General features: G+C 26.8%; 2 protein-coding genes across 2 annotated transcripts; one reads left to right on the plus strand and one right to left on the minus strand.

The window, feature by feature from the left end:
- Positions 1-3,135: 3,135 nt before the first annotated feature.
- Positions 3,136-19,706, plus strand: LOC107639541 (alcohol dehydrogenase-like 4). Its single transcript, XM_016343073.3, has 10 exons — positions 3,136-3,389; positions 3,477-3,613; positions 3,762-3,811; positions 4,839-5,173; positions 10,273-10,355; positions 17,594-17,669; positions 18,295-18,356; positions 18,570-18,665; positions 18,826-18,987; positions 19,338-19,706. The coding sequence occupies exons 1-10, from the start codon at positions 3,302-3,304 to the stop codon at positions 19,446-19,448; spliced, it is 1,200 nt and encodes a 399-aa protein (XP_016198559.1). The 5' UTR covers positions 3,136-3,301; the 3' UTR covers positions 19,449-19,706.
- Positions 19,707-19,837: 131 nt separating this feature from the next.
- On the minus strand, positions 19,838-23,951 carry LOC107639542 (putative envelope ADP,ATP carrier protein, chloroplastic). The gene is made up of 10 exons (XM_016343074.3): positions 23,476-23,951; positions 23,204-23,260; positions 21,956-22,018; positions 21,781-21,837; positions 21,616-21,699; positions 21,366-21,434; positions 21,186-21,298; positions 20,931-21,100; positions 20,609-20,687; positions 19,838-20,439 (listed from the first exon to the last, which is right to left on the minus strand). Exons 1-10 carry the CDS (start codon positions 23,809-23,811, stop codon positions 20,322-20,324), a joined length of 1,146 nt encoding a protein of 381 aa, XP_016198560.1. The 5' UTR covers positions 23,812-23,951; the 3' UTR covers positions 19,838-20,321.
- Between the last annotated feature and the right edge of the window lie 2,724 nt (positions 23,952-26,675).

The following is a 26,675-nucleotide window of genomic DNA, read 5'->3' on the forward strand; positions in this document are numbered from 1 at the left end:
AGTACATTATTATAATAATAATATCATTACTAGAAAGATGATATTATTATATATATATATATAAAAACGAAAGCATAGACTAGGTAATCAAAAATAGGTAAATAATAATAATAATAATAATAATAATAATAATAATAATATGATTATAATAATAATTTATATATAAGGTTAATAATGTATGAATTATTAATCTAAATGACATTAGTAACTTAAAGGTGAAAGGTATTTGGTGAAGCATTAACAAAGCTAAGCTCAGCAAAGAGTACCGATATTTATTTATATCGGCGGATATCGAATTCGATAATAAAATAATTTCTAAAAATAAAAAACTCTAATTTATAAAATAAATTATAACTTATTTATATTTATATTTTTAAAACTGAGGGTCGCTACATTTAACATACCAAATAATTTTAATTTCAATAAAATTCATTTAAAAAGAAATTTTGAGTTTAATTATAATTTAGAATTATGAGATTTAATCAAATAAATTTTTATTTTTTATATATTTCAAACAAAAAAAATTATTAAATTTTCAAATTCACAAATCCAAATTCAAAGGAATTTCATAAACATTCTCTCATGGATGTGTCACTATCACCAATTCCTAAATGAAAAATAAGATAAGTACATTTAACAAAAAATTTGGAATAAAGTTATAAATTTTTTAAAAAGAGAAAAAAAAATATCAAGTCGCTAACAAAACTTTGTGATAAATAAGACATATATTTAAAACTATATCAAATAAGTCTTTAAAGAATAATTTTAACACTATACTTAAAAATTTATAACTTTACCTACATTTTATTATTCAGTTGAGCTTTTATCCTATTTTATTAGAGATTTAAGTTTAATTTGGTAAAAATTTTACTTTTCGCTCATAGTTTATGAAAATTGTTTCTTGAAGAAAAAAAATCACTTTTTAAAGTTATAAAATTTGTGTTTGGTAAATCAAATTAAAAATAATTTTAAATAAACATAAACATAATAGGGTAAAGTATTAAATTGGTCTCCTAGGTTTGGGCGTAATTCTGTTTTGGTCCTTAAGGTTTAAAGTGTTCTATTTGAATCCAAAAAAGTTTTATTTAGCATTAATTTAGTCCCACAGTGAGGTCAAAATTAAATAATTAACAAAATGTCCTACATAACAATAGTACAAGAACAAAATCGATAATCTGGAGAATAAGTACAAGCTCTAGAGGTATAAAATCAACCATTGATACATTAATACATTTATTTATTATTTTTTTATAATATAAATAAAATATTTTCTATAAAACTAAAGAAAATGATAAATAAATGTATTGATGCATCAATAGTTGATTTTGTGCCTTTGGAGCTTGTACTTGTTCTCCAGATTATCGATTTTATTCTTGAACTGTTGTTATGTAGGACATTTTGTTAATTATTTAATTTTGACCTCACTGTGGGACTAAATTGATGCTAAATAAAACTTTTTTGGATTCAAATAGAACACTTTAAACCTTAAGGACCAAAACAGAATTACGCCCAAACCTAGGGGACCAATTTAATACTTTACCCAACATAATAATTATATTTGATAAAATAATTTTTAAAATTAAAAAATTATAATAGACATAAATAATAAAGTCAATTTTAAAAATTAATTAATATATAAAATTATATTAAATATTTTAAATTTGATAAAATCAAACTAACTTTAAAAATTTTATTTTAAATATTTTTAAAAATATTTTTATTTTAAAAACTATAAATACAAATATATATTTTTTTATTTATTAAATATAAAAAATTTTCTTTTAAAAAAACTTTACCAAAAACCAAACCTTAGTCCAAATGTTACAATTACTCAAGAGCTAAGAGCTTACTTAACACTTTTCTCATTAAAAATCTATAAGCATATCTCAATTTTTTTTCCAAACTTATTTATCGAGTAAATAGTTAAATTAGTCTTTAAAAAGATTATTTATTTTTTAAATTAATCTTTTAATTTTTTTTTAATCAAATTCGTCTTTTAAAAATTTTTAAATAGTCATATTAGTTCTTCCCTCACTTTATTATTGATGGTATCAAAATTTATTAATATGACACTCATATACCTACGAGTAATAAATTTATAAAATTAGATCAAATAAAAATCTAATTGTGAGGAGAATTTAAAGTATTAGAATTTCTTAATTTAAAGTTGATTTTATTTAATTTTACAAATTAATTATATTAATAATTAATTCAAATTTTTCGGTATATATTAGAGTGTTATTTAATGTGTTATTAGTAAATTTTGATACTATCATAAATAAATAACTGAAAAAAAAAATATGATAAATTTAAAAATTAATTTAAAAAATGAGTGATTTTTCAATTATTAGTTGGACCATTTACTCCCTATTAATCCTATAATCCGTATTACATCAGACAAACAAAGGTCGGTATTTCAAAACAGCCGCCTCTATTGGCCGTTTAATACTTGACGGATTCAATCAGCCACCTTTGCAAGAAATCATTAATATTATTCATTCACCGCACAAAAGTTCAAAACTAAAACCCCATCGTCATCCGCTCATCCCCCATCGTCATCCACTCATCCTACACCTATATACCACCTGGAGGAAAATTTCTTACCATAACATCAGCGCAAATTAATTTTAATATGTTGTGATGGTGTAATACCTTAATATTATAATAGAATAGTATAATATATTATTATGAGACTAGATTTTATGTCAATCAATAAATATTAATCATATTTGTTGAATTTGTTCTTATCTAAAAAAATCCTTAATAATATTTCTGTGCTTTAGAAATGGTGAAGAGAATTTTGTTAATTTCGTTAATTTTTTGTCTTATATAAAATTATTATTTATGATTTTTATTTACACCAACAACCTTCTATATTAATCTATTACACAAAAACATAATAATATTAACATAAATCACAATCAATCTTCAAATATAGAAAAAAATCAGCCTAACATATCAGCAGGAAAAAACTAAATAAACAAAAATCTTGATAATGAAGTAAAAATAAGCTACTTTAAACAAAAAAAAATAATGCATGAAAATTGTACCGTCTGCATTAATTCATTTGACTTTCTGATACTTTATTACCATATATATAAGAAAGAAATTAAAAAAAAAAAAAGGGAAAAAAGAATCACTGTTTAGCTGTGGAAACTGTCCTTTATATATGTGTGTGTCATGAAGTTGCTAATTGAATCGGTCCATCTGCTTCTACTTCCAAACTATAGAGTAATAAAGAAGGCCACTTGAAGAAATTAAATTGAAGAAAATCATCTCCTTTTAAGAAAGAAAAGTAAAAATGGCAGGTCCAGAGGTTGATGCAAATGGGAATGGCTCATTGAAGTTGAAGCCAAGTGAGAGCAGAGGAAAGAACATCCAATGCAGAGGTATTAAGAATGTGCCACTAATTTCCCTTAGCACATGATAATTTATATATATCCTAAATTAAAATTGGTTGCATTAATTTGAAATAGCTGCGGTGGCTTATGGTCCTGGAGAACCCTTTGTGGTGGAACAAGTTATTGTTCATCCTCCTCAGAAAATGGAGGTTCGGATCAAGATCCTCTACACTTCAATATGTCATACCGATCTAGCATGTTGGAAAGCTGAGGTACATATAAATATATGTTTTAATCTCTTATTATTAATTAATGAATTAATAAAAGTTATATTGTCTACATTTAATTTTCTCATGTTGGTTTTATTTCTGGTTTTATTTTCTATTTCTCCTTTCTTCTCTGTTCTGTACCAAATTAAAGAATGAAGCTCAGCGCGCTTTTCCTCGGATTTTTGGCCATGAAGCTTCCGGGTAAGAAGGGTTCTTAGCACTAATTACTTCATATATATTTATATATATATATGTATGTACCTGGTTTTTGAACTTGAACTTGTGAAGGTTGATGAAGGAAAAGGAATAGAATAGTATCATGTTTTAGATGATCATAGCTCGAAGAAAAAGATGGGGGTTATGGAAAAGGATACTAAAAAATAGATATTAGTGTTTTTTTTTTTAAATAAAATAAAAATTATTGCACACTTTAATAGGAAAATTTATTTTCTTTGTAAATTATTTTGTCTTGATATAACCAAATATATATATGCATGCCCTGCTGTATTTTTGTGTTAAGATTCTAACCAAGCAAAATCATATATTTCATGTTTAGTTAGTAAATTAGTAAATATTGGGATAAATAGAAACAAGAAAAAAACGCATAAATAATATATATTATTTAGCTCTCAACTATTCTCAATTTTTTTCCTTTTTGAAAAATTTTATTGTAAATTAAATATTCATTTAAATAATTTTTTATTCTTATAAAACATTTGTTTTTTTGTTTTAAATCTTGATAAAAATCATATTTTTTTTTTGTTTTTATCCGATAAAATTTAAATTGTCTATTTTAATTATGTATGTTTATTTCGCTAAGTAATGATATAACATGTCAAATATTAACTTCAAAATATTGTCTATTAATTTTTTTTAGTCTTACTAACATGATTCATATTATTCAATATTTTTTCTTTATTATTTGCTCTAGCTATTATCATAATACAAACATATTATTTATACATTAAAATATTATTAAAATCAGTTAACATATGTTATTATTATTATTTTTAATATATATTTTATATTTTAATTATATTTTATATTAATAACTGATTTTAATAGTTAATTTTAATGGACAACTAGAAAATCATAATATCATATCAAATATCTTATTGTTTCTGTGTTGGATCAATAATTATCAAACAGCAAAAAATAGCACGTGACAGTGACAAATTAAATAATGAAAACACGATTTGATGTTATTAATTAATGGATGAATTTGAAGGGTTGTGGAGAGTGTGGGAGAAGGAGTAACAGACATAAGAGAAGGGGACATAGTGGTGCCAATATTCAACGGAGAATGTGGAGAATGCTGTTACTGCAAGAGTTCCGTAACAAACATGTGTGAGAGGTTTGGCGTGAACCCAATGAAGAAGGTTATGGAAAGTGATGGAAAAAGCAGGTTCACAACGGTTCAAGGAAAACCCATTTACCATTTCTTGAACACATCAACTTTTGCTGAGTACACCGTCGTTGACTCTGCTTGTGTGGTCAACATCAACCCTCAACTCGCTCCAACCCTCAAACAACTTACCCTCATCAGTTGCGGTGTCTCCACCGGTATGTCACTCACTACTATTCTCAAAAACTATGTATCTCTTCCTTGTTGCCAAACTAATTTTTCAAAAATTATTTAAATTAGTCTTTTTTTCATAACTTTATCTTTAGAATTCAATTTAATGTATAAAATACTGAGTATATATTCAAATAGGTTCTTAATATATATTTTAGAATATATATTTAAATAGGTTCTTAAAGTGTTTATTATTTGAGATTTTTAAATTTTATAAAAGTAAGACATATAAATTCTTTTGTCACATTTTTAAAACTCCTTTTATCCAAATAAAAAGAACGAGCAGATTCGAATAAAGATTTATATCTTATTTTTGTAAATTTTAAAAATCTTTATGTGTGTAATAAAATTTTTAAAGACAAAAACGTTTTATATAAAATTTTTTAGAGACCAATTTAAATATATATTCTAAAATATTTTAAATATTTATCTAATTATATCTATTTTTTAAAATGATTATTTATATTATTAATATAAAAATAGTTATTTTTAATAATATGTTATTATGTAAGATATAAAACTATTTTATCATATCAGTCAATCAAAATTAAATTATTAGTTTGTATTAAGTTTTACGTAATACTTTACCTCACGTCATTAGCATTAGCAGTTAAGAGTGATATGTTAATAAAAATTAACGAAAGAATAAATTAACTTGACTTAGGTTCATCCTTTTTAGAAAAACATTAAAATATTGAATTTTTACATGTGTACAAAATAAAATTTAACTGAACAATGATTTTATAGTTTGTATATAACTATATACATTGAACAATTTTATTTAACGTTTTACCTTTAATAAAATGAGAAAATATGCCTAGTTAATTAATTTTTTTTTTCTATATGTTAATTGTACATTGACTGTGAAACTATTGTTCACTTGTCATTTAGTTTCATTTGACTAGTATGAATCTATTGGATTAGGATATTGTGTTGTTGACTAACAGTAGGGACATAATAGGGAAAAAAAAGGAATATTCAGTTCTTAATATGTGTCAAATTTTATTTAGTTTTTAATATTTTAAATTTTTTTTTCATACTCAAAATTTTAAACAGATTTTATATTATTTTAGTGTTAAATTTAATTCGAATAATTAACGAAAAATTTTTTAAAATAGTAATCATAAATTATTTTAAGGAGCATTGTTGCTATGTGGTTGCGTGTAGTTCTATGATTTATTTTCATGAATTTCAACCATTCTATTTCCTGTCATGTGCTTCTCATGTGATTATAGGGACCATTATTAATATTATGATAAAAAAATAGGGATCATTATTAATTTTTCACTTTTTTTAAATTTAGTTAATATATATCTTAAAAATATATGATAAAATTATTAATTAAACATATAATAGTCATTATCCAATTAAATGGAGTCGATTTTAGGTTTTTAACTTTTTAAGAATATAACGACAAAACTGAGAAGCGCAAATTGACCTAGTCATTAATTATGGATTTAATTGACTTGAAAAATCTCTTTCTAGACAAATATATTTAATTACTGATCATTCAAAATTGGCAAAATATCTATTACGTACTCCGAGTGTAGTTATTTATTAAGAGACGTAGAGTTATTTACGGACAAGTCACTTTCTGAAAATTTCAGAAAGTTATCTGTATTTTTATATATATCATTCACATGCATTAACGTCATTTGATATTTTAACTGTTAAATTAAAAATAAATAAAATAAATTTGTTACCAATATTTATTTTATTTTTGGTAAATTACTAACTTTAGGTTTTCAGTGAGTTTTGTTTGTTTCCGACTTTTTCTTATTTCTTTTTGGTATATTCCTAGGCAAGGGAAAAAGTTTCAGGTAGCGTTTCAACTTTTAGTTAGACTTTCGTGATACACAGGGTCACAAAAAGGTAAGCAAACCCCACGAGCCACGAGGCACACAAACACGGATACGAATTCGGTACGCCATTCTCTTTTCCGCATCGAAACGCCAAAAACTAATTTGGTGGACCGGTAAATTAAATTGGTCAAAATAAAATATTTTATTTTAATGAATCTTTTTTGTTATAATTTTTTAAAAGAAGGATGTTTTTATATATTTTTTTATTTTTTTTCTTTTTATTTTATTCATTTTAATCACGGTGTTCATTCTATTATTAACTCATAACTTTTTCGTTCTATATCTTTCAACTTCCTCCACTCTTGTTTTTTATATTGAACTTCCAAAAATTAATACCGAATCACCCTCACCACCACCACTACCACATATTCTTCTCCCTCTTATCATTGTCACCGCCACCTCTCTCTTCTTCCTCGTTCTCTTCCTCCGCCATCGTAAGCACACCACCTCTTCTATTATCTTCACCGCCGGCGACGACAACAAACCTCTCCACCGCCTCCCCTATTCACTGTCGCGCTACCAACTCCTTCTCCTCTCCACTCGGTCATGGTGGCTTCGACACCGTCTTCTCCGGCGCTCTTCCATGGCAGCTTCAATACCGTCTTCTCCGAAATGCTCCCTCTTTCGGCTCTGGCAAGAATTCTTACTGCAGTAACTCTGCAGTGGCGCATGTATACTCGATGGTGGAGATTACGGAATTTATCTTTGCCATAAGACCGCTCGACACGCGACCTCTCCGATCCAACAATGCCGCTCTCCACACTAAATCTCCGCCTCCTCATCCAGCGACTAATTGCATTCCCTTCAGATCTGATCTAAGGTCCAATCCTACATCCTCTCCCACTGCGACTTGGAGTCACTCTTTTCTCTTGCCAATAGCGCCGTTTTTCAGTCCCAGCTTTTCTCCGACAACCACGCCGGAGTCTTCAAGCTCATCTCTGACTAGATGGTTGATGCCGAGGTGCGTGAGGTTGTGGCAGAGATTAGGAGAAGAGAGAGCTGTTAAAGGTTTGTGAGGATAGTTCTTGCGGCGAATGAGATGTTAGAGAGTGTTAGGAAAGCATTGAGGAATGGACGGTTTGGCTTCGCTGCTGAAAGGTTGAAGGAGTTGAAGGTGGCACTTAACATAATAGAAAATGTTTAACTCTAATTAATTTAATATTACACATTCTTAATTTTTTTTATATAAACTCACATATATTTCTGATATAACAACAATAACCATCAAAAAATAATATATTTGAAACAACCCACTCACACAAAAGCTGCAAAAAAATATTAAATAACTAATTACATCAAACTATATTTAGGATAATCTTCATCGTTAAACTAAAAAAATATAAAAGATCTAATGTCTTCCTATTGAAAACGTGCACCAATAAGTCAAATGAATTTTTGGCGTTTCGGTACTCAAAAGAGACTAGTGTACCGAATTCGTGCCCCACAAACACAAACAAAAGGAAAAAAATACACAAACAAATAAAATAAAATAAAATAAGAGAGAAATTAAAGCGCGTGAAATAATAAAGGAAATGAATTAATCACAAAAAAAAATTGATTGTGGTTTTTGGATTGTCACCATATTTTTCGTGGTGACAAGTCAAAAAGTAAGCCAAAAATTAATTCGTTACAAATTTAAATTTTATTTAGCAATTTATTATTAGTCAATGGAATATTACATATATAAGACGAAATTTAAATTTTCAATACTTATTTAATTAGTACTAAAGAATTAACTATTGAAATAATTCAACTTGGTTAAATTAATTCTTTGTTTGAATAAAACGATGTTAACCAGATATTTAATTAATTTTTGTTTTGGATCTTGACTTCTGGTTAAATCTTAATAAATATATCAGCCACTGGATACAATTAGTTCCTAACAAAATACATAATATAGATTGTTTCTGACTTTAGTTATAAAAATTGTGCCTATTGTTCCTATGGTGAGCATGCATAAACACGATAAATGAAAAAATAATTGCTAATTAATAATTAGGAAAAATGAACTGATGATCATGAAAATTTTTTCCTACCAAATTTATTCTTGCAAGGCCTATATATATATTTGTGAATTTTGATGAATTTAATATTATAAATAATTAAATTAGTCTAAAAAAAGAAAATGATGAATTAATTTTTAATCTTTTAAAACATTATATATATTAATCATTAATAAAATAAAAAGACAAATAAATCTTTATTTTTTAAAAATTCAATAAAAATAAATAAAAAAATTTAAAAGATAAAGGAATTTATTTTTTAAAATTTTGTTGAGAACTAATTTTTTTAATTATTTTATTAGACACTAATTTATTTGAAACAAAAATTTATAAGAACTATTTCGATTATTTATTATGATTTTCCAATATGATAAAGATAGATGAAACACAATTACTCATCTTCTATGAATATACAATAATTTTTCAAAGAGGTGGACAAAATGATGAGAAGAAGGGAAAACTGTCAAACAATTAAGTAGTTATTTGAACATCAGCTTGGTTTGAATTCAGTTTTGAATATTGGTTAATTATCCTGTTAATTAAGCGCTTTTTAATATTGATATTAGACCCATGTTGGTGTATGAGAATAATATGGGGGTGGGAGGTGTCTAACAAAAATGTGGGTTCAGGGTAGTAGGAACTCAGACCCTTTGAGGACAGCAAGCAAAACCCACGGTTCGATTTTTTTGCGTTTGTATCTGTTTGGAGTGGAAGCAAAACCCACGGTCCGATTTCTTTGCGTTTGTATCTGCTTGGAGTGGAACTCGGACCCTCCGAGTTGCATGCAAAATTCTTCCTTGTGATATCGTTGGGTCCGATTTCATGCATACGAATTTTCATCTCTCACCCAAACAAATCGAACCCTTCGATTTGTTACTAAAAATTTAAAATTCAAAGAAAATGCAGGGTCCGATTTCCTTCTGTCTACACTGACAAAAAACCTGTCCCACAAATATATCTGTTTCACCCCTAAATCGTATCGGAGCAAAGCACACATGCCCCCATTTCCAAAAAATTGAGCCTTAATTAAGCACACTTGATTTTGTGTTGTGCGGACTTGAATTTATTATATGAAAAAAAATCTAGTTGAATAGTTCTTTTTAGTGGGTTGAATTCAGTATTTCAGTTATTATGACATGTTGCATACATAGATTTGATGTGATGGTGATTTTGCTGATATCAAAGCAAATATTTAAATTAATTTAAATTAAATTAATGAAGGAGTTGGAGCTGCTTGGAACAGTGCAAATGTGCATGCTGACTCCACTGTTGCAGTTTTTGGCTTAGGTGCTGTGGGGCTTGCTGTAAGTTAATAATTTTCTTGCGCCATTATTATTGTTTTGGTCAATTTTATGGTGTTTAATTTATTTTTTATAATAAATTTTAAATTTATTAAGTTTTATATTTTTAAATAAAATATTACTTATTTATTTTTTTAACACTTAAATAATAAACTTTTAAGTACTATAGTAAATATTTTTTTTTTGTCCCTACACTGATTATTTTATTTTTTTAAATAAAAGATTATTGGTTTTGACTTTTCTTTTTTGTTTTTAGTTATTTGTTTAATAAAGTTTGGTACGTACTTATAAATTAACAATATGTATTTAATTCATGTAAGTATATATATTAAAAAAATAGTTTATCTTATAAATTCATTATTATCTTTTTATGTCTTTATAATATCACAATTCATATTATATTTAATTTGTAGCTAGGGGCTAAAAATAAAGAACTGAAGTTAAAATGAGAATTTTAAAGAGACAAATATTTAAAATATCAATATTTTGATTGACTGAAAACATGTATAAGCATGTTTCCCGTCCCACCAAAACCTGTTCATGCAAGGACGGATTCATGCTTAAGGAAGTTGGGGCAAGTGCCCCAGTGAACAGTGGCGGATTTACCGCGGGGGATGGTCCCCCCTCTCCCATTTTTTTTTTTCAAAATTTATTTAAGATGATAAATTAATAATTTTAGTTATATGAAATATCGCAGAATAAATTTAAAAATGTCAAAATCTTAAAGTATGTAGTTGAATGTTAATTGTTATATAATATAATTATTAATTTTGACTTATATACTATAAATTATATTTTGTTAATTTTTTGTTATATTATATTTTAATTTATTTTGTATTTAATTTGGACCCTCTTATAAAATTTTTGGATCCACCACTGCTACTGAAGTTTAAAAATTGAGTAATTACCCAAATCAGTTTCTAAAGATTTTAAAAGCGGATATTTTAGTTCTCAAGAAAAATTAATACACAAATAAATCCTCAAAGTTTTACTCCGGCAGACAAATTAGTCTCCAGTTTATTTTTCAGCAGAGTAATTAACCAGATCAGTCCCCAAGAATTTTAAAAATGGACATTTTAGTCCCCAAAAAAAATTAATTCACAAATCAATCTCAATGTTTCTCTCTGTTAGACATAATAGTCCTCCGTCCAAAAAAATAAAATAAAATAATAATAATTATTATTAATTGCATAATAATATTGTACCATAATTTTTTGTATTTTTTAAACAAAAATAATAATAAATTTATTCAATAGATTTTTATGTATGTATTTATTTTATTTTAGACGGAAGACTATTATGTCTAATAGAGAAAAATATTGGGGATTGATCTGTGTATTAATTTTTTTTGGGACTAAAATGTCTGTTTTTAAAATTCTTGAGAACTGATATGAGTAATTATTCTGCCAAAAAATAAACTGGAGACTGATTTGTCTGTCAGAGTAAAACCTTGGGAATTAATTTATATATTAATTTTTTTTGGGGACTAAAATGTCCGCTTTTAAAATTCTTGAGGACTGATTTAGATAATTTCTCTTAAATTTTTTTTAACTAATACATAGTAAATTAATTTTTTTTTAACTAATACATAGTAATAAAATTTATTTGTCCAAATTATATAATTAAATTTGACCTCATTATAATTGAACTTCACTTGTTAACTTTAATTATGTAAAAACAAATGGTAATTTAAGATTCAAATAAATTTGTTACAATAACTTTTAAAAAGAAGAAGTGAAATAACTATAGATTTATTATTTTATAATTATAACTAATAAACAAATTTAAAATTTGAAAAAAATTGTGTATATATATATATATACATATATATATATATATATTTGATTATTTGTTCAAAACAGAGGTAACTACTAATTTGATATCTAAAAGATTCAGGCGTAGACAAAATCATCGTTGAATAATTTAAAAATTGTGATAAAAATAACTAATAAATATTATATTTATTAAAAGTGATAAAAAAATTTCATATTTAACAACTGACATATCCATTTAATCTAAATTGGTTTTTTAACATTTGAATAAATATTTAAAAGATGCCAACAAAAATATTTAGAGCGAAATTTGACCTCTAGATTTTTTTTCTTATTTTTCAAAAAAATTTAGTCATTCACAATTAAAAAATTTTAAAACAATTTTTTTGACATAAAATTATAAATTTTTTAGAATGAAAATATCTTATTTTTTAATATTACTTACAAAAAATTACATCAAAATATGACATATAAGTTTTTTTTTAGAATATATATTTAATGTATATCTAGTTTTGAGACTTATTTATTGTTAACACTTTTTAGAGTTATTATTTATTAGCGATGTAAATTTTTTGATACTATTTTAATTGTTTACTCATTTAAAATAATATGTTTCAAACATTATTCTCTCTTCTATAAATTACTGCTAGATTAGTATCTTAATTTTAAAATAATAAAAATATTTGATAGTCAATAAAATTCAGCCTAATATTTTATTAGATTTGATTATAAATATATAAAATTATTCTGTTAATTAATTTTAAATTAAATAGATTATCTTATTAAACTAATTTTAATATTAAATTAAAAATGACTAATAAAAATATTAATCTTATATTGACTATTAAATAAAAAATGGTTAAATAATAATAATAATAATAATAATAATAATAATAATAATAATAATAATAATAATAATAATATAAGAAATCAAAATAATACTGTTTATTTATTGGTAGTTCTTTTTAAAGTAAATTTTAGTTTTTTCTGGAACAACATAGTTAAAAATCTTTTTAAATATGAATATTATAAAGAATTAATTTTTTAATAATATGAAAGATGAATTTTTAAATGATTATTTAACGACATATATAAAAAAAAAAATATTTGATTGTATTGACAATGAAAAGATTATTTAATCTTTTTAAAATATAAAATCTAATAAAATAAAATTTTAATTTATATATTATTATTTAAATTATTATTTTAATATTTTAATTTGTTGATTAAATAATTTAAAAATTAATTATATTTTATAATAACAAAATATAATTATAAAAATTATTATCATATTATATATATTTTGCCCACCCACAATATTTTTTGGATCCTTCACTTTTTTCATGTGTTTATTTCCTTTTACTTTTTTTTTTGATTTTATCATTTTATGGACATTGTCTTCAGATTTCAATCATACTTGTAATGGTGGAAATTTATTGGCACAAAAGATTAGAAAAGTAGTAAAGTTCTAACTTATGTCTCAAGGACAAATTTTAAGAACACTATAAAAAAAATTAACTAGAAGTTAAAAACGTAATTTTTTTTTTACTTTTTTAATACTTAAAAATTTAAATTTTATTATTATTATTATTATATTCTTAACATGCACATTTAAAATATAAATTATATAAATCTAAGTACTAAATTAAAAAAGTAAAAATCAAAACAACTGTCATAAAAAGTAGGTGTCATCTTCAATTTCTTAGTTAGGATATGTCTAAAATCAGTCCAACCATTTTGTACGTATTAGATGCGCCACCTTTTATGAACCACTAGATTTTATTAAATGAAAAACAAAGAATATTATAAAAGAGGAGTACTATAGACTTTATAAATATAGAATATATTAGTATATACATATATAAATATATTTTAATACACAATATTTTAAAAATGACAAGTATAATTTTTTACTTTAAAATAAATATAAAATATATAAATACGTACAAAAATATTTTTTATTTATTAAGATTAATTATTATATAGTACTATTTTTAATTACATAATATAAAAAAAATAAATTATTTTATATTACTTGAAAATAATTAAATTATTTTATATTATTTAAAAATAATTAAATTATTCATTAAAAAATATTTATTAATAGTTAATTTTATTAAAAACATATTATTATATGACATAATTTTTTAATCAAATATTTGTAAACATACATTTTATTCAAAATAGTATATATAATATTATTTTAACAAAACTAATTATTATATAATATTTGAAAAAATGGTGTAATATTTATATGTATTATATATAATTTTAAAAAAATTAATTTTAAAAATTTTAAGCGTATAATATTTTCATGTATTATATATCACAATAAATATGGAAACAATAAACGTGTAATATCACAATAAAAATTTAAAAAACAAAAAAGTTAATATTTTTATGTATAATATATAATATTTTAAATGAATTTTATTTTTATAAATATTTTAAAAAAATTATATTATATAATAATATATTTATATTTCTGTTACATTAAAAAATTATGTTAAACAATTTATATTACGTTAAAAAACTATTTCTTTTCCAATTTATATTAAAATTATATTATATAATAATTTAATTATTTATCAAGTAATATAAAATAATTTTAATTATTTTACAAATCATATTATAGTTTAACATATCATTTTAATTTATTTTTTAATATTAGAAAAAAATTTGCATAATAATTAATCCTAATAAATATAAGAAGAGAATTGATGGACTCTAATAAATACAGAATATCCTATTACATAGTTAAATATTTTAAATGACAATATTTTAATACGCAATATTTTAAATAGCAACATAATTTTTTATTTTTAAATAATTAAATATAAAATATATAAATACAAAATATATAAATATTTTTTATTCATTAAGATTAATTATTATGAAAAAACTTTTATAATATTAAAAAATTATATTAAAATAATATTTTAAACTATAACTTAAAAATATAAAATAATTAAATTTTATTTTATATTATTTGACAAATAATTAGATTATTATATTTAAAATTTATTATTTTATATTTTTATAATATAAAAATTATTTTATATTACTTGATAAATAATTAAATTATTATATAATAAAATTTTAATATAAATTGAAAAAGATAGAAATAGTTTTTAACGTAATATAAATTGAAATAGTTTAATGTAATTTTTTAACGTAACAGAAATATAAATATATTATTATATAATATAATTTTTTTTCAAAATATTTATAAAAATAAAATTCATTTAAAATATTATATATTCTATATAAAAATATTAACTTTTTTATTTTTTTAAATTTTATTGTGATATTACATATTTATTGTTTTTACGTTATTGTGATATATAATACATGAAAATATTATACGTTTAAAATTTTTAAAATTAATTTTTTAAAATTTTTTTTTCAGAATATATATAATACATATAAATATTACACGTTTTTTCAAATATTATATAATAATTAATTTTGTTAAAATAATATTATATATACTATTTTGAATAAAATGTATGTTTACAAATATTTGATTAAAAAATTATGTTATACAATAATATATTTTTAATAAAATTAATTATTAATAAATAATTTTTAATGAATAATCTAATTATTTTTTAAATAATATAAAATAATTTAATTATTTTAAAGTAATATAAAATAATTTAATTTTTTATATTATGTAATTAAAAATAGTACTGTATAATAATTAATTTTAATAAATAAAAAATATTTTTTACATATTTATATGTTTTATATTTATTTTAAAGTAAAAGATTATACTTACCATTTTTAAAATATTCTGTATTAAAATGTATTTATGTATGTATATACTAATATATTCTATATTTATAAAGTCTATTATTATTCTTCTTTCATAACATCTTTTAATTTTTATTTAATAAAATCTAATGGTTTATGAAAAGTGGCGCATTTAATACACACAAAATAGTTGAACTGATTTTAGACATACCACATTAGTCCTCGTTTACTTTTTTTGTGGCATCCCCAAATACAAAAGTGAATTAAGTAATTGGGATAATAATGAGTTAATTATCACTCTGATACATGAATCAACATAAAAAGAAAATGTTAAAAGACTAATATTTTTAATAGAAAAATAAAAAATTAATAATATTAATTCAAATATATGATAAATACAAAAAATATAATTTAATTGTTATGTGGCAGCAATGTTGTACAATGTGTATGTCTTTCACTTTGTTTATCATGTTTATCAAGGGAATCAAGGTTGTGGCATGTGTGAATTAATTTTAGAGAAAATTTCATTTTTCTCTTCTGTAAGATGTTAAAATGACATTTTTCTCTCTTCTATTTTATAAATGTATATTTTCCTCTTTTCTAACTTTTTAAAAATCTCCTCTTTAATCCATTTTAAATTTTTTGTGTTAACTAATGTTAACTTTATCCATTTTTTAAGAAAAAATAAATTATTTTTTTAAAAAAATCTATTAGCTAAAATTTTATTTTTTATTATTAAATTTTACTTATCAAAATACCTTTTAATAAATTATTCTTTTATTGATTAAATTGTATTTTTAAAAAAAATTAATAATTATATTTTTTTCTAAAATACCCTTTAATAATTTTTTAATTATTAAATTATAATTTTACGAAAATTTTTGTTAACAATTTTTTATATTTTACTATTAATTTTTTTATATCTATATATATTATTTTAATATTAAATAAAAAATTTTAATAAGATTATTTTTCAATATCAATATATATTAATTGTTATACATATTAACAGTGGTAAAATTTTTTATTTAATGTTAAAATAATATATATTGATATCGAAAAATTAATAGTAAAATATAAAAATAATTATTAACAAAAATTTTGTTAAAATCACAATTTAATAATTAAAAAAGTATTGAAGGGTAGGTATCTTAAAAAAATTAATTATTAATTTTTTAAAAGTATTTTGATAAAAATACAATTTAATCAATAAAAAATAATTTATTAAAGGGTATTTTGGTAAGCAAAATTTAATGATAAAAAATAAAATTTTGCTAATGGATATTTTTTCAAAAAATAATCTATTTTTTTAAAAAATGGATAAAATTAATATTAGTTAACACAAAAAATTTAAAATGGATTAAAGAAGAGGTTTTTTAAAAGTTAGAAGAGAGGAAAATGTACATTTATAAATAAAAGGGAAGAGAGTGTCATTTTAGCATCTAGCAAGAGAGAGGGGAGTAAAATTTTCTCTTAATTTTATTATTTTTGTTCTCATATGTATTTTTACGTAAAACCTATTAACCTAATATATATCAAACACCTCCTTACAGAATCGGAAAAGTCTATTTTTACATCCACCTAAGAAACTATATTTAACACTTCCTTTATATTTCCTTTTTTATTTTGGTTTTCTTTCTTTTATTTTTAATTTAAAATTAGGATATTTAATTAAAAGCACAAAAATGTAAAAAACTACTTGGGCTGGTGTAGGTTGCAGAAGGGGCACGAGCTAGGGGTGCATCAAAAATAATAGGTGTGGACATTAATCCAGACAAATTCATCAAAGGTACTTTCCCTAATTTAATTTTCATTATTTTAAGTGTTGAAATGTATGTACAGTTCAAATCACGGAAAGATTTTAAGCCAATAGACTTGATAAAAAATCATATCCTAATTAATTCTTAATTTATACTATTTTTTGGCATATATAATAGTGAATTTTTAAGTTATCTTTATGATATACACCTACTTAATTAATTATTGATCAATGTAAATTTTTTTTACCACCTATATTTGAAATCCTAACAAGAAGTTTTTAAATTTTAGTCACTTTTGAAGGTAGGATTTGATGCAAGAAAAATGGAGAAACACTTCCAAATGTTATTAATTAACTTACTTTATAAAACAACCAACTTAGATTGGTTTAATAGTTAGACTACTAGTCCACTTAAACAAGTGTTGGAAATTCGAATTCTGTCTTGTTCATATAGCAACAGCAGCCTATTAGTCAGCGACAAACTCTTAATGAAACTCATATCCACGACAGATTAGTCCTTAATCTATTGGGCTGAAAAATCATGTGGAAAACTCAGAAAAACAAACTTTATAATACTTTATACATTTTCCACTATAATTTGTAATCTGTTATACTAGTAAGTATATTAATATATACATTTTCTATGTGGTTAAAGCCCAAGCTATGGGAGTCACCGATTTCATAAATCCAAGAGATGAAGAGAAACCAGTGAATGAGGTTGGTACTTCCTTGCTCAGTCTTCTATACTTCTATTTAATCATTTCACAAAAGAAAAATTATCACATACACCTGTATCATCATCATCATCATCATCATCATCATCATCATCATCATCATCCTCGTCAAGTTGTATTTTTATTGGTTAAAATGTTTTGATTTTCACATTCTATAACTTAAAAATTTGCCATTGCCCAATGAATTCATTTGCAGAGAATCAAGGAAATGACCGGAGGAGGTGTAGATTACAGTTTTGAATGTGCTGGCAACTTGGACGTTCTAAGGGAAGCCTTCTTGTCTGCCCACGAGGTTATATTTATATTTAATTTCTGCTTTTTTTTTTCATAGTAGCTACTTGTTTTATCCTTAATTATTACAGTGCCATAACGTAATTAAAATGATCTCTTTGAGATTGCTGAAGTATCATACACCACCTCTCCAAATTTCACGTGAAGTTTTTGTGATGCAGGGTTGGGGATTGACTGTAGTACTCGGAATTCACTCAAAACCAGAATTGCTTCCAATTCACCCAATGGAGCTGTTCAATGGTCGCAGAATGATAGGATCAGTTTTTGGAGGTTTCAAAGGGAAAACCCAGTTGCCTCATTTTGCCAATGAATGCATGCATGGAGTAATGATCTTCATCCCTCCTTGCAATTTCTTTTTCAAAAATTTAAAGAATGACTTATGATCTATGCTTTATTTACAAATACTATTATTTTCTTTTAATCTTTCCATTTTAGTATAGTTTATTAACGTTTACAATAAGTTGAAATTTTTGGAATAACTACCCATTTATATTATTATTAAAATGATACCATTACTTTAACTTATCTAAGGATATTTATGTCAATTTATGCAATCTAATATATTTCCAAAATTAATTTATTACTATTTTTTAGAGTTATTTCAAAATGAGAAGAGTATTGTTAATATTAGTAAAACACATGCATGGTCTAATACTTATTTATAACTTTTTAGGTGGTGAATCTAAACAAGTTCATCACACACGAGCTTCCATTTGATGAGATTAACAAAGCCTTTGATCTTCTGATTGCTGGAAAATCACTGAGATGTATCCTACACCTCTAAAAGAAGTTCCCCTTTTGAGTGATTTTGATAATTAAGATGAATCACTGTCCCACTAGTGTCCCTCATGCTTATTATGATGATCTGAGTCATCAATAAGAGTACAGTATATTTTACCATTCAAAGAGTCTGTAACACCTATAGATAAAATATGAATATGTGAAGAGAGGAGTTGTGCTTCTGAATTTTAAACTGCATTATCTCACTGTATGGATGAAGTGTGCTGCAATCAAGAAAGAAACATGTTTTTGTGTGCCAGAATTATTTTTACCTTCCAAGATTTGTCAAGGGTGCGTACATATGTAGTCGGTAGAAAATTTGTTATAAAATTAGAAAAAAATAAAACGACACAAATATCATTTAAAATGAATAAAATATGTGCAGAAGTTGAATTTGTGAGTAGCAACCAGTTTTTTCTTTTCTTTCATATTCCACCAGTCAGTTAAGTAGCTATAGCAATTAACATCCCCAAAAAATCATAGCTAATAATTAATTCATCAAAAGAATATTGCATTTACAGCGCACCTAGAGAAACTTATATATTCTACAAAATTCTCAGCCAACATATACAGAAACATTGGCTGGTGTATGATTGTCAATACTGGTGGAAGTTAGGCCAAAGCAAGTCTCAGAAATGTTTTCAGGTAGCAAAAGAAGAATTTAATTTTGATGCACTGTCAGTGTAAAACAGTTTTACATGTGCATCCAATTACGTAACGCACATCACTAAAAATAACTACCTTTCACATTGACCGCGTGAATGATCATCCAAAAGAATGGATGTAATCGCACGACTGTGTAAAATGTTTTATACTGTTAGTGCATCAAACTTAAACTCAGCAAAAGAATGGCTGAAAACACTGAAAAATAGTTTCATTATCCTTGACTGTTGATGTTCTGTTGTTTGTTGCGGTTTTCCTCTGTAATTGTTTGAAACTCTTTCTCACTAGCAGCAATTAGGCGCTTAACAAGGTCATATGTGGTAAGCTTGATGCTGCAGATTGAAGCAGGCGAGAAATCAAAACAACTAGACGTTAGGAAGGAAAGTTTGGATGAAGATAAATAATCTATGCATTGCTTAATGCCAACATAGTCAATATGTGGAATGCTAGTAATCTTATTTATGTAGGCAATGCAATAGAACTATAGAAGATATTGGGAACCTGCTGTTTGGTAGGGTTTTTAGAGCATTAGGCAGAAATCCCCGATATAAGCCAACAACTCCATCTCGTGCCACAATACCTGCACCAATGCATCCGTAGGTTCCAGTGACTAGTAGATGAATTCAGAACAAACTTGGAACAAGTTTTTTATATCTTTCTTGTTTCTTTCTTTCTTTATCATTTTCCTTTACTCCCCCCTCCCCCCCCCCCCCCCCCAAAAAAAAATGTTTCCAAAGAAATGTAAAATCTTATAATTAGTGTATGTTTGACTATACATTGTTTATACTTATATGCTGAAAGATAGAACAGAAGTAATTGTCACCTGAAAGGGCCTCTAATACCGTTGTATAAGGCGTACCCTTCAATTGCATTTGTCTTCGCACAGTGTCCAAAGGATAGCATGTAAGTGTGGCAAGCGAGGCCGAAAGCAAGGCAGTGAGTATTGATGTTTCGGTTCTCTTTTGATATTTCTCGGGCAATGACTTCTTCAATCTATAATCCAAATAAGATCAGGATCTATCATTTCAATCCAAGTTCTTTCTCCCTGAATTTTGAGACAGATTATAAATGAACTTACAGGTCAAAAACACAAAAGTTTGCTGCAATATATGGAGCTATTGCAATAAGCGAAGGCCCAAGGCCCCTGTAGAAAGATGCAATTCCTTCCTCCCTTATCATGCCCAGGGCAACCTGCAAAAGCCACAACATGGTTCACCTTCACCTTGCTTAAATATCACAGCAGTTCAGCCAATCATACCTGTGACATAGTTCGATAACCAGGTTCAACAGCTAATCGCAATCTCAGGACATCTAATGGGTAAGTTATCTACAAAAAAGGCATCATCATACACAAATGAACAAGATATAGGGATATTAAAAGATTGGTTTACATAAAATAAAATTGTTGGCATCAAGCTTATCAAGCTTTTGTTATGAAGTCTGATGTCTACAACAAAATCAGTTAACCTATCAAAGCTAGGGCCCTAGCCCTCTGCTTAATTACTTACAAAAGTGGATGTCATGCCAGCAAAAGCACCTGCTGTAAGTCTTGCCACAACAGAGAGCTCACCATTCTGTCCCCTGAATATTTTCTGTAGATCCAAAAAGCAGAACATTATGCATGGACAGGTGATACTTGATATTAGAACTTCAAAAATATAATTAAGGACAACCTTGTAAATTTCATATGCAAAAAGCTGGACAGCACTATAAGGAACAACCCGAATCACCTGGAACATTAAAGAAGAAACACTAAAAAAGTGAACATTGTAGTTCACTGAAAGGATAAAGGAGACATAAATATGAAAATTCCAAATACTTTCATTCCTAGTTATACTAAAGACTGACCTGGGGGAGGTTTCCCTTCCAGTAACCTTTAATGCCTTCTTCCTTTGCTATAACTGTTATAGCCTATAATTTGTGATCACGTGAGATCTAGTATAACAATTTATAATACTCTGATCTATTGCATCTAAATGGAGAAAACAGAAGATTATCAAACAAAGGAATTGAAGAGATCAATAAACTCTGCTTAATAAAAGCAAGATGTGAAAAAACAAACCATTATTAACAGAAGTGTAAAAGTAACCTTCTATTAGTGAGCAGAAAATATTTACAGAAAGAATATTCCAATTCCTTTCTAAAAGTTGGATACAACTAGCTTCCAGCACCATTAATCGCAAAGGGACAAAATTGGAAACCAACTTTTTTCAGCCAATAATTAGCCAACATTTTTCTTTCCCTTTTCCCTTTCCCTCTCTTAATGTCTGCTCGTCCACCACTTTGTTGGCTAAAGAAAAGTTGATTCTATAGAAAAACCGAATAGCAAAAAGCCTGGCCAACTCCATTAGCAATAAATTACTAACCAGCACCATGCAGACAAATGTTTTAACCATGTACAAACAGAAATTTCATGTCTTATTATTTGACACTAATGAAATTTTCACAAATAAGTGGTACATAAAGTACCCAACCATTCCAAAGCAATGAACTCTAGCAAGGACGTCTGGAACTTCCAGATGCACCTCCTAAAATTCCATCTTTTAGTCCTCTCTTTTTAGTCTCATAATCATTTCAAGTAAGAAATTGATCACTCATAATTCCTAGCAGCAATAGTCCAATTATACAACAATACTTATGGGTGCAATTGGAAACAATTTTAAAATTAGTACTTCTTAAGACTGGATATCAAAATTCAAAGAGTACTTTTATCATAAAACTCATGAATAAACTTTCTAACTGAACAAATAAACTGTTAGACTACTATATTAGGAAGATGATTCAACATGTTCGACTAAACTACTTAACATAATACTAGTCAATATCTTAGCTATCATCCTCATATCATATCTTCACGTGAGTAGCCACCTATTAGTCTATTACGAATTACTCATTGTATAGCAACGGCAGCATGCGTTAACCCCGGATGTTTGTGCACCGGCCTGCCCCTTTTATAACAATGGCAACATGCATTAGCTTAGTCAACAAGTAGAAATCATTCATTAATCACTACTGAATCTCCAGAGAGACAAATGCAGAAACAAAACCATTCCGCACCAAAAACCTTAGGATTCATGAAATATACATAGAAATTACCTCAATGAAACTCATTGCCTTCTTAGCACTCTCTTGCCCGACCCGTACACCATGAGTCTGCAAAGCACGCATTTTTTACTAACTAAATACACTAAAAATCTCACTCGCAACACTGTAAATTAATACATTTTGTTTAGCATATTTTCTGAACGCAAAATTGAAGCTCATCCAAACACGCTGTAAACGAAAGTTCAGCATAACAGGCAATTCAAACTCTATTATCAGAAAAATAAAATAAAGGAACTATTTTTCCTATTTTTCCTTTCTCGCACCTGCATGAGAAGTTTGATGCGGTCGAGGGGAGCTGTGACGGTCTTAGCGGCGGCGCCGGCAATGGCTCCGGCGGAGAAGAGGGAGACATCTCGGGGAAGAAAAGCAATGACGGCGAGCGGGTGCTTAAGGATCTGAGTTGCCGTGGGAGCGAAATCGTGGTGGAGTTTGGTTTCAGCAACCGAAACGGAGGCGAATTTGCAGCGGGTGGCATCGGCGGTGGCGGAGGAGAAGGTGAGGGTGGAAGAATTATGGAAGGGTTTGGTGGAAACGGCGTCGCATTTGAGGTGTGGGATTTTGCGCCAGTAGACGACGGCTTTCTCCTCTGTGTTGTGCATTTTCAAACGCCGGAGAAGGAGATAAGGCGCTTGGGGAAAAGCTAAACGCTGCCTCTTAGGCTCTTTAGCGAAAGTAAAACTCGCGCTAAATAAATAAAGAAAAAGTACACCTAACCAATGCAAATTAGTTGGAAAACAGGTTCATTGATGAAAAAATATTAAAATAAACACCATGCAAGTAAAAAAAAAAAAAAAAAAGACATTCTAAGAGTCAACCTAATTTCATATTGATTTTTATTTACAGTAAAAAATCAATCACACAAACTCTAATTCTTCTAGCTGCGCCGACGTTTAGAACTGTTGTCGACCGTTGTATAACGACCGTCCACGTCTGTCAAGCCATTGAGTTTTGCATCCATCAAGCCACCCATGCTGCAGCACGTGTCGCTAACCAACCTTTTGCCACTGGCCACCGCAACTCATCCACCGCGAAGCCGCAATGCACACTTGTTTGGAAGAGGAAGAACGATGACGAACAAGGGCATCACACTCCGCCATATACAACCACACCAAGGTTGTCATTTGTTCCGTTTTTTAAAATTTTTCTGTTTTTGGAAAATGCATGTGTTTTTAATTTGGAATGTGTTTGTGTTTTTTCATTATGTGTATGTAAATGCATTATCCTTGCAATAGTGTGGTAGTCGCGCCACTTTCCAAACTACATATGAGCGCCCTTTGCATTGCCAATGAATTCATCAATTGAGCAAGGAGAATCGAATGTGGTCGATGTGTTGGAGAGTTTTCGTTGGATTGAAGAAAGTGTTGACGGTGTGAATCTTATGCGTCGTCACGAGATAACAATGTATGTTTTTCAATTTTCAATATACTAAATGGTTTTTCGTATATGGTTAGATATGTGTATTGCTTAGATTTTGGATGTTTGTTTGAGTCATGTTTTCAGTTTTTATGTAGCAATCATGTTGGATGTGTTTTTCTTTTTGTGTGCGTGTTGGATGTTTTTAACATTGTATTTTGGATGATTTTTTATTGTATTTCGGATATTTTTTGGACCTTTTATTGATTCTTGTTGTGGGAAGTTGTTAGGGTTTTTTAGGTTATTTTTTCCTGGATGTGTGTTTTTGTTAGTGGTGACTGTAATGAATTTATTCAGGTTATCTTTGCATGTAGTTGTTTTGTTAGACAGAAATAGGATATATATTAGATTTTAGGATGTGAATGTTTCTCTTGTGTCATATAGTATGATTCTTTTCAAAACGGGTTGGATGTTCATTTGTTTTTTTCTTTCAATAGGCTAATTGATTTCGTTTTAAATGCTTTTTTGATGAGGTTTTAGATGTTGATATAGTAGGCATTTTTGTATGCTCCATTTTTTATGGTGGATGTTTTTAGTATGTGTTTGCATGATTATGGATTATTATATATTGTGGATGTTGCTTTTCCTTCATTTTTGGTGTTTCTTTTTCAAAGTTTTGGTTATTTTTTCTGAGTAGATTATAATTCCGGTGTCGAAAGTTACTAAGATTATTGAGTCGGGCAACAGTGATGCGAAAGAGGTTGATAAAGTTTGAATTCTATTTTATTGTTGTATTTGCACGGACAATCACTTGAAAAAGGGTGTAAAGTCTCAGCATTACTCAATTTTGTCTTTGAATTGTGATTTAGATGCTTGACCACAATGGTATTGTTGTGAGAAAATCTCACCCATAGGAATGTCTTTTGGTTCGTTACAACGGGCACATGAATTTTATGTGAATTATGCAAAGAAAGTAGGGTTTGTTACTAAAGTCGACAAGATGAACAAGGAACTAAAGGTACCTATTAACCAATTGATTCATTGCAATCGTAGGGCAGCAACTCAGGCAAATAAAATAATAGCTAAAATGCAAAGCAAGGATGTATGTGATGTTCGACAAGGAAAAGGGAAAATGGATGGTGTCAAGGTTAGAACTGAAGCATTTCCACCCTTGTTCTTCTAAAAAATTGATCCACTACTATGAATATAGAGAGCTTACTGTCCATACTAAGTGTGTGATTGAGGACAACGACGAGACTAGTATACGACCTAACAAGACATACCTCGCACTTGCTAGTGAAGTTAGTGGTTCTTCAAATGATAATACAGCCTCCGTTCTACTGATGATAATGCTGACATGAGAGAAATGTTAAAGTATTTCTTGCGGATAGAAGATATCAATCCGAACTTCTTTTATGCAATAGATTATGATGAGAGTTACAAGTTGAGAAATGCACTCTAGGTAGATGCAAGGTGGAGGGCATCATATGAATATTTTGGTGAGGTGGTATCTTTTGATACCACATACAAGAAAAATAAGTATGTGTATTTTAGTTTCATGCATTAACAAACATTGGTTTTGTTATCTGTTTAATTGTCTCAATGGTGGTTGGGTTTCTTGTAGGCATGAGCTTCCCTTTGCATCTTTTGTCGGTGTGAACAACCATGGGAAGTAAACTCTGCTCGGTTGTGAGATAATAGAAAATGAGGAGATCCCAAGCTTTGAATATTGGGTGAAATATATGGGAACTGCACCACAAGGCATCATCACGGACCAATGCAAAGTCATATTTGGAGAAATTAAAAAAGTCCTACCAAACACTCATCATAGATGGTGCATATGACACATCATAAAGAAGATACCCTAGAAGCTTCTTGGTTACGCTCGCTATAGAGAATTGCATGCTGACATGAGTGGAATTATATGGAATTCACATTCTGTGGCCACATTCGAGAGTAAGTGGACCAAATTGATAGAAACATACGACCTAGGTCACAACAAAGGGTTGTTAGGTTCATTTCTGGTCACCTTGAGCTAATTTGTTTGACGCTTGTATTTTTGGGATTTTTTTTGCATGTTTTGATTGTTCTTTTCGTACATTTTTAATGT

Source organism: Arachis ipaensis, chromosome B4 (assembly GCF_059453495.1).
Source record: "Arachis ipaensis isolate K30076 ecotype BB chromosome B4, ASM5945349v1, whole genome shotgun sequence".
In the NCBI taxonomy this organism is placed as follows: domain Eukaryota; kingdom Viridiplantae; phylum Streptophyta; class Magnoliopsida; order Fabales; family Fabaceae; genus Arachis; species Arachis ipaensis.

What these genes read in the sequence shown, in the direction of transcription:
- LOC107639541 (XM_016343073.3), top strand. Translation starts at nt 3,302, where the DNA reads ATGGCAGGTCCAGAGGTTGATGCAAATGGGAATGGCTCATTGAAGTTG. An exon ending in TAGCATGTTGGAAAGCTGAG is followed by an intron (nt 3,614 to 3,761) that starts GTACATATAAAT and finishes ACCAAATTAAAG; the next exon opens with AATGAAGCTCAGCGCGCTTT. An exon ending in TCCAGACAAATTCATCAAAG is followed by an intron (nt 17,670 to 18,294) that starts GTACTTTCCCTA and finishes ATGTGGTTAAAG; the next exon opens with CCCAAGCTATGGGAGTCACC.
- LOC107639542 (XM_016343074.3), bottom strand. Translation starts at nt 23,811, where the DNA reads ATGCACAACACAGAGGAGAAAGCCGTCGTCTACTGGCGCAAAATCCCA. An exon ending in GGAAGGGAAACCTCCCCCAG is followed by an intron (nt 21,838 to 21,955) that starts GTCAGTCTTTAG and finishes TTAATGTTCCAG; the next exon opens with GTGATTCGGGTTGTTCCTTA. An exon ending in GGTATTAGAGGCCCTTTCAG is followed by an intron (nt 20,688 to 20,930) that starts GTGACAATTACT and finishes GCATTGGTGCAG; the next exon opens with GTATTGTGGCACGAGATGGA.